Genomic DNA, 12,552 nt, shown 5'->3' with positions numbered 1-12,552 from the left:
TTATTTTAATTCTTAAAATTAGCTGGAGATGGAAATTAAAATAAGGCTGTGTGAACTTCATGGTTTGATTAGTGCACTGTAATGGGAATGTGATTTTATGTAGCCTTTGAGCACTTGAACATTCTCAAGACACAGCGCCTTCATTGTGGTGGGACGCTGGGCCTCACACAGACAGCTTTCGGTTTAGACGGTTCTTCAGATGAGATGCAGTTGATTCATCTAGGAGCGGTGGACTCTGATTGGTCAGTATGGAGTATGATGGAATATAAGCTTGTGTAATTGGCCAGAATTTTGAGCAAAAAAATAAAAAATACTCTGGCGATTACATGTATCCCATGGTACTGAATGATTAATTCATATACCATAGTATTAACATGGTATTCCAAGTTACACTACCAGTCTAAAATGTGATCACACTGGATTGAATGTATGTTTCTGATCATCTTAAAGACCTTAACTGGTTGAAAGTAGTTTTGTAGATAAATACGAATTTGTTTTGTTTTGTTTTGCTTTGCTTTGCTTTGCTTTGCTTTGCTTTGCTTTGTTTGACCAGATAGCGAAGCAAATGCACCCAAAAAGTTGCTGTTTGGATTTGAGTCTATGATTGGATCATTATTGCTGTGATTATTATATTTCTAGCATGTGATATATCTGGCAACAGTTCTTCTAACCCTTCTTCTAACTGATAGAGTGTATAGCTTTTCGTTTCTTAAACAACCATGTAGGAAGATGTATCATGGCCATATTCCAGAACGTCAAAGCAAAGATTCATCAGGCTCAAACTGTGAAAGAATGGTTCAAAGAGCATCAAGAATCACAGAAAGTTCATTGAAAGTCTTTGGGATGTGCTGGAGGAGACTTTACAGAGTGCTCACCTCTTGCATTGTCAATACAAGATCTTGACCAAAAATTGATGCATCTCTTGATGGAAATAAATATTGTGAAGTTGTTTCCATCAAGAGGTGCATCTTTTTTTTTTTTTGCTATGTCCATATACTATGGTAATACCATAGTACTTTTTTCCTAGCGATGTGAATATTTTGGTTGGTGATTGGTCATTGCCTCACACACACACAAACATTCTATGTCTGTGTTACAAGGAACAAGTAAATTGAATTGTGACATTTAGGATCAGCTAGTTTATTTAAAAGGTGAAAGGATTTGTGGGAAATGAAGTGTGTTAACAGTATACTGAACGTGTTGTCAGGTCACAGTATCCAATAAAGAGCATGTTTTGAAGAAGATGTATCCCTACGGCTCCAATGTGACCTTTATGCAATCTAAACCACTTTAGAAAGGCATAGCTGCTTGTTTTACAATCCTTGGTTGCATGCTGTAGAGAATATTTTTAAGAATTATTCAGTTTCATTAAAAATCCATCATTTTCATTCCGTCAGCCTGATGTTTGAATTTGAAGCCTGTATTTCAGTCAGAACTGTTATGATTGATAAAAATGACTAGATCCATTAGGATCTTTGTGTGCTGTTATTGATCTTTCAGAAAGGAATAATACGCCTTATATTTTATAGGCTCCCCTGGTTCGCCCTTGCAGACCTCAGTCACAAAGTCTGCATCAGCTTTGACGCTTCATTGGTCGAAGGGTGTAGAAGGGTCGGGACCGGTCACGGGATATGTCATTGAGGCTCGCCCATCAGGTAAGCAGCAATTCCTTGTCCATCTGCTTACTTCAGATCTACCCTTGATTTTTCATTATTAGCTCTTCATCTCATCCACTACATGTTCTAGTAACACCAGGCTTATTTTCATTTAACCTTCCACCTCTTCCATATTTCTTCTCCTCTGCGGCAACCAATTACTCCCCCTCCCTCTTTTGAAATCTTATATTTTCAGATGAAGGATTATGGGATACATTTGTCAAGCATCTCCCACCTGGAAGCTTCTCGTATACCATCAGTCTGGACCGCCTTCGTTCAGGTGTGGCCTATGAATTCCGAGTCATCGCTGTCAATCGATTCGGCTACGGCGACCCCAGTCCACCTTCCACTGCCATGTCTGGTAATCTTCCTCATTTTATCACACCGCTGCAGGTATACTGAACAATTGTTGCAAATGACAACCCATTGAACAGACTGCACATCTGTTCCACGGCTTTGTTTTCGTTTACATCAAATTAGATATGGCATTTAGCCAAATATTCATTGCATACTATATTGGATAGTATATCAGTTCATTTTTAGTGTTGAAAGTATTAGTATGGACATTAGTACACCATTTCAGTGTGAAGTGTCTGAGAGGTCTATTATTTTAGTGAGGATGTTTGAACTGTAGAGCACAGACTCATTTTGTGGCCTCTACTGCCATCTAGTGTCACACCACTGAACATTCACTCATCCATAAGTAAAGGAACAAGGCTGAAAAGTGCAGTAAAAACAGTAATAGTGTGGAATATTACATCTAAAATAGTTTTAGAATGATTAAATATGAAATTTAAACTGTTTTCTATTTTTAATTTATTCCTGTGATGGTAAAGCTGAATTTTCAGCATCATTACTCCAGTCTAGAGTGTCACATGATCCTTCAGAAATCATTCTAATATGCTGATTTGCTTGTTATTATCAATGTTGAAGAGTTGTTCTGCTTAATATTTTGTGGAACCCATTATACATTTGTTTTTTCTTTGATGAATAGAAAGATCAGAAGAACACCATTTATTTGAAATAGAAATCTTTTGTAACATTATAAATGACTTTACTGTCTTTTATGATCTATTTAATGCCTTCTTGCTGAAAAAAAAAGTATACAGTATGTGGTCATAAGTGGTGTCCGACCTAGGAAAATTGGCTTCTTTACACTTTATTCAGACTTTTTATTAAATATTTTATATGCCTGTTGTGAAGTTGTGCCTGGAGTGTAAAACTAATGTATGCATTCAATGTTTCAATTGTATCATTTGTCATGATGCAGTGAAACACACCGAATTGTGTGGGCTTCATTTCTGGCCAAGCGGTCATACCAATCTTGCACTCATTATTCTCAGCCTGTAATCCAATACATCACTATGTGGCAATTAGTAGCTATATTAAAAGATGATATTTTATGGGTTTCAGTGAAAATGGCTAGATGGAAGGAGCTGTCCTCTGCATCCAAGGAGGATATTGTTAAAATGGCTAAATCTGGTCTGTTTTGGATATTGCTCATGTGCTGGATGTGAATGGTCACAATGTCCACCGAATAATTTCAAAGCACAGTAAGACCACTACAATGCTGAATGTAAAGTGCTGAGGCTAGTCAAGGAAGACTAGTTGTGTTCTACAATCCGACAAGTCAAAATTTAACAACTTACTAGCATTGGATGCTGTCAGGTATGTTCGTAGGAGACGGCTGGAGTGTTTTAATGCCAAAAGCATGCATGGTTCCATTAAGCACAGCAGGGAAACATAATGGTATTGGGGATGCATCTCTGGTCTGCAGCAGGTGTTGGAAGGATCTACAAAGTTGCTGGAACTTTGAAAACGGACCAATACTTGGGAATCCTGCTGAACACAATCTAGCCAAATATGGATAATATATCTGTTTGGAGATCAAATGTGTATTTTCTAACATGATAATTGTCCCAAACACACTTCAAATGCAACAAAGTTGCACACAAAGAAAGTGTTCATGCTCAGTCCCCTGACCCTTTTCCATTGAAAACCTTTGGGAAATTATAAACCTGAATTGTGATAAGTCATGCAGGTCTTCCAGTGACGCTCAATTTGGTCAGAACTTAAGGAGGATTGGAAAGAAGTTAAGCACAGCACATATGCAAAGTTTAGTGAGTCAATGCCCAGGAGAATGGCTGCTGAAATCAAAAACGAGAGAGAACCAATAAAATATTAATAACTGATTACATTGTAGACAATATGTGCTTTATTTCCTGTGAATTTTTTGTTTTTCTATGCTTATTCTGCATAATGCTGTAAAACCCATATTTAATTATATGCTGGAGTTTGCCTTTCTTGACAAATAATTTTGTCATTTTAATACCTTAACCAAGTTTAGTTCTTCTTCCCAATATATTTTGATTGTTTAATAAAATCGGAAGTTTCATTAAATATTGTGCAAATATACAATTTTGGCCGCTAAAGTATATATATTTAATTCCCTGATATATGAAATGTCAAAATAAATGAACAATATGATTGTAATGCAGTATTATTGTTTGTTGTTGTAGCTCTTTCTGAAACACCTTTCTATGAGGAGTGGTGGTTCCTGATCGTCATGGCGTTGATCAGTCTCATTTTCATTCTGATGGTTGTGTTTGGTTTGCTCATGCTCGGACAGAACAAGAAGTACAGGAGCTGTGGAACAGGTAGGACTTATAAAAATAACACCATTGTTATGATTATTATAAACGGAATTGATTATATTCTTGTATTTCACTTATACTGATACAATACTTGTATACTGACTTCATTTACTCAATCTCATTCAAACTCATGTTGAGTTTGCATTCATTACTCCGGTTGCATGGTATCACCACAATTTTTTTTTTTTTTTTTTGCATAACTTGGATGTGATTCTTCTCACAGGAAAGCACATCTCTACGGTAGAAGAGTCTGTAACCCTTGACAATGGCGGCTTCACGGCCCTAGAGCTGAACAGCAGACATTTGAATGCGAAGAGCTCTTTCCTAAAGAAGAATGGAACAAGGTGGGGTTTCATCTGAACTGCTATTAATAATATATCAGATTATGGTCAAATAAAGGCTACTATTACAGTACTTTACAGGGAAACTGACAACATGCATCAACTAAAAATCACTTTGACACCAGTTGCTTTAAAGTAATTTCAAAATTGGTTCTGAAGAGTGAAGTTAGCTCTAAGAAAAGTCAGACTTTTATATGTTTGTATCAAATTCAATTACCTTCATTTATTGATGACATCTATTATGAAAATTGATTTTTATCACCACATACTTTACATTTCTTCTTTAAATACATCTTCAGTTTATTTTTAATATGATTTATTCATATGGGAACTGTTTATTCAGTTGAATATATTAGTTTCTCAAAATATATTCAGTGTTTAGTTGTAAAAACTGATAATGTAATGTTAAAAAGGTCATATTAGAGGTCCTTCTACAAAGTTTTGGGGGTCTGCTTGAATAGGTGTTCAAAAAACACCTTATTTTTCACATATTTTACATTGTTGCAGCACCTCATTTCCCGGTCTGTCAGTAACGCTCTGTTTAGTTCCGGTCTCTATGAAGCCCCTTCTTCTGAAAAGCGCAATGTGCTCTGATTGGTCAGCTGGACCAGTGTGTTGTGATTGGTCAACTGCTTCGAGCACATTTTGGAAATGTCACGGCCCTTACCATAACCATGAATTTCGATACACTGTGAATGCAACTCAACCAGGCCCAGCCCCCCCTTTTTTTTTTCCTTCTTTTTTTTTTTTGCATATGCCTGGAGTGGGAATTATTAATATTAGGGATATTGTGACGTGTTCATTCCCGGAAGAAAACTTACGACTACAATCAAGGCGTTTCTACCAGTAAACAGTGCTTACTGATAGAGAGAATAAGTGCCTTTGCAGTGGACTGTGTGCTTTTTAACTTTGCAGACCTTTTTCATGTTCAAACAGTGACGATACACACTGAAAAAAAATTTAAAATGTAAAAAAAAGCATTACAGGTCCTCTTTAACTGCGGTGTTTGGTCCCCAGATCTCCTCCACGACCCAGCCCAGGTGGGCTGCACTATTCTGATGAAGACATCTGCAACAACTACAATGGGGCTGTTTTAACAGAAAGCACCACCCTCACAGAGAAACCCACTGAGCTGTCTGAATCAGAGGTAAACACACCACACCAATAACACATGACAACACACACATAAAAAGCTGCCATGGGGGTATGATGGAGTTTTAGAGACATCTTATGCTTTAATTATCATTACATCTTATGAACAGTTGAGTGTGTGTTGCTTAAAGTAAATTTACTTATTCTAAAAATGAACTCAAAAACTTTATAAATGTTAAACCTAATGAAATAAATTTCATTAATAAATTAAATAAAATATTTTAAATGATGTGCAATCAAATGAGATGAATACTGCAGTCCTATCTGTGGCTGTTTTATTCAGCACAACTAGTCAAAAGTTTGAACACACTGCATGTTTCAATGTGTTTGCTTAAATGCTTTAGATAAAATAGTACAATAATGTAATAATAATTAGTAAAATAATGTAATAATAATTGTAAATTATAATAATAAATTATTTTATTTATAAATAAATAATGGGCAATAAATATTATGCAAATATGGTTTTACAGAGTCCCGTATGTGACATGCAGGAAAAAATACTAGACATTGTGGCTATTAATTAATTTGTTCCCACAAATGAATAATTCATTCACTAATTGATCATGGCCACAATTAAAATAAGGGAACAAATTAATATAACACAGCCACGGTTTACCTAAAAGGAGGCAATGAATGAAATGTCACGTATAGGTCACGTACACATTACAGCTAAATTCGGTTGTCAGTTCACCTTTTAGTGTTTAATCCCATTCTGTACACACACAGTTCATTAATTTACAGGAGTGACAACTGCATTCTACAACCAAATTATCTCCTGGAAAAATGCAGAAAAAATGCATTTGCAAATATTCTACACAGTGTGTACAGAACCAAACTGAACAACTAGTTTTTAAAGGGTTAGTTCACCCAAAAATGAAAATTCTGTCATTTATTACTTACCCTCATGCCGTTCCACACCCGTAAGACCTTTGTTAATCTTCAGAACACAAATTAAGATATTTTTGTTGAAATCCGATGGCTCCGTGAGGCCTCCATAGGGAGCAATGACACTTCCTCTCTCAAGATCCATTAATGTACTAAAAACATATTTAAATCAGTTCATGTGAGTACAGTGGTTCAATATTAATATTATAAACCGACGAGAATATTTTTGGTGCGCCAAAAAAAACAAAATAACGACTTATTTAGTGATGGCCGATTTCAAAACACTGCTTCAGGAAGATTCGGAGCATAATGAATCAGTGTATCGAATCTGCTGTTCGGAGTGCCAAAGTCACGTGATTTCAGCCGTTGGCAGTTTGACACACGATCTGAATCATGATTCGATACACTGATTCATTTGTGCTCCGAATCTTCCTGAAGCAGTGTTTTGAAATCGGCCGTCACTAAATAAGTCGTTATTTTGTTTTTTTTGGCGCACCAAAAATATTAACGGAACGGCATGAGGGTAAGTAATAAATGACAGAATTTTCATTTTTGGGTGAACTAACCCTTTAATGATGTTTTTAAACGCATATCAGAGTTGTATCTCTCTTCTGTATGCGCGGTGCAAGAAATCACAGGGAATGAGGTACGTCTTGACTTATTAGTGTTGCCAGATCTTCCTAGAAAAAAAAGCAAATAAGGACAAGCCCATAATACACTTAAATCAAACGCTTTATCTTGGAAATAAGCCACATAACAAAATATTGTGACCTGCACCTGCCTACTTTTTATCTATATAAACTTAATCACTTTATGAGGCAAGCCCAAACAACAAACCAAAAGACACTTAATAAGCGTCGCTTATAATAAGAGGGCATGGCAAACAAAACAATACGTCTCTGTCAACGGTGGTTAAGTTAAAATTGTAAACATAATGAGTCTTTGTTCGCTGTGATATTACTTTGGACAAAAATAGTGGATACCAAATGCTCAAGATGGCAGAATAGTGCTATGGTTTCCACGGTGTCAATCATAGAACCCTAGAACTTTTTTTAAAAAGATGTAATATAAGTCTAAGGTGTCCCCTGAATGTGTCTGTGAAGTTTCAGCTCAAAATACCCCATAGATTTTTTTTAATTCATTTTTTTAACTGCCTATTTTGGGGCATAATTAGAAATGAGCCGATTCAGGGTGTGTGGCCCTTTAAATCTAGTGCTCCACGCCCCAAGAGCTCGCGCTTGCCTTAAACAACATTAAAAAAAGTTCACACAGCTAATATAACCCTCAAAATGGATCTTTACATAGTGTTCGTCATGCAGCATGTCTAATTGCGTAAGTATGGTATTTATTTGGATGTTTACATTGATTCTGAATGAGTTTGAGGCTATGCTCCGTGGCTAACGGCTAATGCTACACTGTTGGAGAGATTTATAAAGAATGAAGTTGTGTTTATGAATTATACAGACTGCAAGTGTTTAAAAATGAAAATAACGACGGCTCTCTTGTCTCTGTGAATACAGTAAGAAACAATGGTAACTTTAACCACATTTAACAGTACATTAGCAACATGCTAACGAAACATTTAGAAAGACAACTTACAAATATCACTAAAAATATAATGTTATCATGGATCATGTCAGTTATTATTGCTCCATCACAAATGAAAGGGATAGTTCACCCAAAAAGTATAATTCTGTCATCATTTACACACCCTCAAGTTGTTCCAAACCTGTATGATTTTTTATTTTTTTTTCTGCTGAACACAAAAGAAGATATTTTGAAGAATGTCGGTAACCAAAAAGTTGATGGACCCTATTGACTTCCATAGTATTTTTGGAAGGGATCAACTGTTTGAACTCTCCCTTTAATAAATCATGGACATGTAATTTTTTTCCCTGCATGTCTGTAAAGCAACATTGTGTAATGCTTCATCCATGCCAGTAGTTGTCGCTATAAGTCCAAGATTACCATTGTATCAGTTGACCAAACAAAAACTTACTTTATACAACCTTTAAACACTAACAATCACGTCAATGCTGTAACTTTACTGTCTGCTCTCTTTTTTTTTTCTGGTTTGGACCCGTCCCATCACCCCTCATGTAAAGGTGAGCGACAGCGACTACGAAGACGAGCAGCCCAAGCACTCGTTTGTAAATCACTACATGAGCGACCCCACCTATTACAACTCGTGGAAGCGGCAGCCCAAAGGCGTGAAGACCGGAGGAGGGTTTGAGGAATGTGCCATGACGGATGCAGAAGGGGGGTATTATCAGACTGTGGTGACCCAGCACAGCGTAGGGGGCGTCTACACACCCACAGGGCAGCCCGCACCAGGAACACGCACTCCAGTTACCGGCTTCTCCTCGTTTGTCTAATGAACCGATGACTTGAATCAAACAGGGGAGCTGATGACAGGAAGATGAACCCTTAAACAGGACAAATCAAACTGTCGGAGTAATGACAAAGAATGCTTTTTCACAAAAAAATGAACAAGTCTCTCATTTCCCCCGAAGCGTGTATTTTAGGCCTCCTCTCTTCAAGGAAGGGAGGGGTATTGAAGTATCTTATTGTTAATGTGTTAATGATTTTCGGGTGGATTTTCGCAGATTAACCATGACCCAGAAGAAGCGGAGACTTTGCACTGTGAGACTCTTTAGCAAGAGGTGGTATTAATTTTAAAGACTCAAAGACCCTCAAAGACGGATAAAGGAAATTCCTTTGTTATGAATTCCCTATTTCATAGCAACCTTCCGGGATTAGTCGTAATGTGTGGGCAAACACACGCCTGAGCGATTCATTGAATCTCACTCAGATCTCCAAAACTCGAATCGAAGTTGAAACATCATCAACTTGTACAGTGAGCGGTAGACTGGAACAAAAATGTGTTTTGTGTGTGCTTTATTTTCGTGTCGGGGACGGGCGGCTTCATTCTGGACTAAAAGCAGCACTGAAAATACTGCCTTTGCACACGTATTGCTCTCTCTTAAACCAAAAGGGTGATGCTTTAAGCGGGAAAAGAAAGAAAATGTGTGTTCACAACAGACCGTTTTCTTAGGTTAGCAATACTGTATGTAAAATATGCTGTATGTGTGTATATTTTTAGGATCAATTTTGTACAAAAACGAAATGTTTTTACTGTAGAGTAGATTTGTGCCAAGTCGATGTAGTTCTTTAGTGAAACCCACGGCGGATCATTTCAGCAAGTCACAATCCACACTGTTTGTTTGACTGGCTTGCAGTGTATGTACAATCCAGTCACCCAGAGATATGATAAGAAATGTGTGACTTCGTCCCTCTAATCCAAATATACACAGATTTCTCATCTCATTTAATGTTGAACAAATATTTATTTCAGTATGAAAGAACATTAGTGCTAAATGAAATACATTACAAGTGATGTTAAGACGGGTGTGTACAGGTTTTGTTGGTTGGCGTACCTCGATGGTTAAAGATCTAGGCTGGTAACCAGAAGGTTATAATCAGTGTTGGGGAAAGTTACTTTTTTAAAAGTAATGGATTACAATGTTGCGTTACTCCCTAAAAAAGTAACTAATTGCATTATTTAGTTACTTTTTATGGAATGTAATGCATTACGTCATCTTAGCTGGGCTGTTTGTTTGTTTATATAACTACAAAAAAGTTCTATTTTTGGCAAATGTAAAGGTCCTTTCATACCAAATGTGAAATTAATAAGCCTCAGTCTGAAGGAAATGCAAATTCCCGCCTGTACAGTAGAGGGCGCAGTTCAAACAAACAAGCCTTTCAGCTGTGCTGCCATCATGGAATACAGAAGAATACAATGCAGGAGAAGAAGTAAATGAGTAAATGTATGCTCACATTTACACAGTGCACACAACACCTCTGCACTTAAAGGATTAGTCCACTTTTAAATACACTTTTCCTGATAAATTTACTCACCCCCCATGTCATCCAAGATGTTCATGTCTTTCTTTCGTCAGTCGAAAAGAAATGAAGGTTTTTGAGGAAAACATTCCAGGATTTTTCTCCTTACAGTGGATTTCAATGGTTACCAACAGGTTGAAGGTCAAAATGACAGTTTCAGTGCAGCTTCAAGGGCTTTAAACGATACCAGATGAGTAATACGGGTCTTATCTAGCGAATCGATCGGTCATTTTCGAAAAAAATACAACCGTTTATGCTTTATAAACAAAATATCGCCTTGAACGTACTTTCCGCTTCCGCATTCTTCATAACGCTTACGCTGAATGTTCTACGCCTTCCCTATTCTACTTACGGAACGAACGCGGCGCCAGTTTCATTTTTTTTCCGTAACTTGAATAGGGAAGGCGTAGGACATTCAGCGTTATGAAGAATGCGGAAGCGGAAAGTACGTTCAAGGCGATATTTTGTTTATAAAGCATAAACGGTTGTATTTTTTTCGAAAATGACCGATCGATTCGCTAGATAAGACCCGTATTACTCATCTGGTATCGTTTAAAGCCCTTGAAGCTGCACTGAAACTGTCATTTTGACCTTCAACCTGTTGGTAACCATTGAAATCCACTGTAAGGAGAAAAATCCTGGAATGTTTTCCTCAAAAACCTTCATTTCTTTTCGACTGACGAAAGAAAGACATGAACATCTTGGATGACATGGGGGTGAGTAAATTTATCAGGAAAAGTGTATTTAAAAGTGGACTAAACCTTTAATCCCTATTTCTCTCGACATGTGCCCAGGAGAGCTGTCAGTCAATAAATAGGAAAACAATGTAACTTGCGTTACTTATTTGAAAAAGTAACTCAGATATTTTGTTGTAAATTTAAAAGTAATGCATTATTTTACTAGTTACTTGAAAAAGTAATCTGATTACGTAACTCGTGCTACTTGTAATGCGTTACCCCCAACACTGGTTATAATGCTATAATGATGCATTCAAGATCATACTTAGGAGTTTGGAAATCATAACTACGTCACGATGATGATAAAGTTGAAATTATGAGATTAAAAATTCAAAATTATGAGATGAAAACAATTGACATAAAAATCTCAAATAGAGATAAAAAAATCATGACACAAAAAGTCACATCAAATTAAATGACATGACATAAAAAGTCATAATTACAATTTTGAAATCCATCATAATTATGTTTTCAAATTCTGACTTCCTGCAACATATGGCCTGAAACTTACTCTACGCAAGTATGTATATATACATGTTTTCAGTTACGCAGTATCGATTTCACACATTGCGTTCAGAACACAGTTTTGTAAAGTATCGCTGTGAGAAGATACTACATTTGACCGTTAAAAACTTACACTTTATATAGTATGAATATGGGTAGTATAAATGAAATTCAGACAAACTACATCTGCAATGTTGTTACTGTCACATGACCAACCAACGTCAATTGCGTCACTTCACTGCCATTCATAAATCCTCCCGTGGCCTCATGGGATAGTAAAGTATTCATTGAATGCTCACTTCAGAATCTAGGAAGTAGGTCATCGCCTACTGTTTTTCACATACTATATACTAGGGAAGTATTCAATTTCGGACGCAGCGTATGTGTTTTTTAAGTCAACTACTGTCATGGCGGAGCAAGTTTGAAGAGAATTTTGCCGACTAAGTTTGTTCAACTTTCTGCATCTTTATAGCTAGAGATTTGAATGAAAAAATCTTGGTTAATGGTAAAAACATTTAAAAGCAGGATGAAACAGACGTTGCGGGAATTGATTGGATTGTTGTCATTTGCTATTGCTGTGATGTCATGTGAGTGACAGGTTGTCCCGCCCTCATGCCAGTAAACACAACATCAGAGAAGAGAAGAGATGTCGCTTTAAGTGGGAGAAGCTATTTTGATCAAAGATTACGAGGACACGTTAATTTAAATAATAATACTG

At 36.7% G+C, this 12,552-nt stretch overlaps 1 protein-coding gene across 1 annotated transcript in view; it reads left to right on the top strand.

Moving 5' to 3' along the window:
• The window catches only part of sdk1b (sidekick cell adhesion molecule 1b), a 310,131-nt gene extending 300,109 nt beyond the window's left edge, over nt 1–10,022 (top strand). Inside the window, exons 42-47 of the mRNA XM_048198429.1 lie at nt 1,530–1,655; nt 1,852–2,016; nt 4,175–4,312; nt 4,533–4,653; nt 5,668–5,797; nt 8,796–10,022. Coding sequence (XP_048054386.1) covers nt 1,530–1,655; nt 1,852–2,016; nt 4,175–4,312; nt 4,533–4,653; nt 5,668–5,797; nt 8,796–9,065 — 950 coding nt within the window. The 3' untranslated portion in view covers nt 9,066–10,022. The remainder of the gene's footprint in view (nt 1–1,529; nt 1,656–1,851; nt 2,017–4,174; nt 4,313–4,532; nt 4,654–5,667; nt 5,798–8,795) is intronic.
• Nucleotides 10,023–12,552: the final 2,530 nt, after the last annotated feature.

Source organism: Megalobrama amblycephala, linkage group LG7 (genome assembly GCF_018812025.1).
Source record: "Megalobrama amblycephala isolate DHTTF-2021 linkage group LG7, ASM1881202v1, whole genome shotgun sequence".
Lineage (NCBI taxonomy): Eukaryota > Metazoa > Chordata > Actinopteri > Cypriniformes > Xenocyprididae > Megalobrama > Megalobrama amblycephala.
The sequence above is the reverse complement of the archived record's forward strand: the minus strand, read 5'-3'. Positions and strand labels throughout refer to the sequence as shown.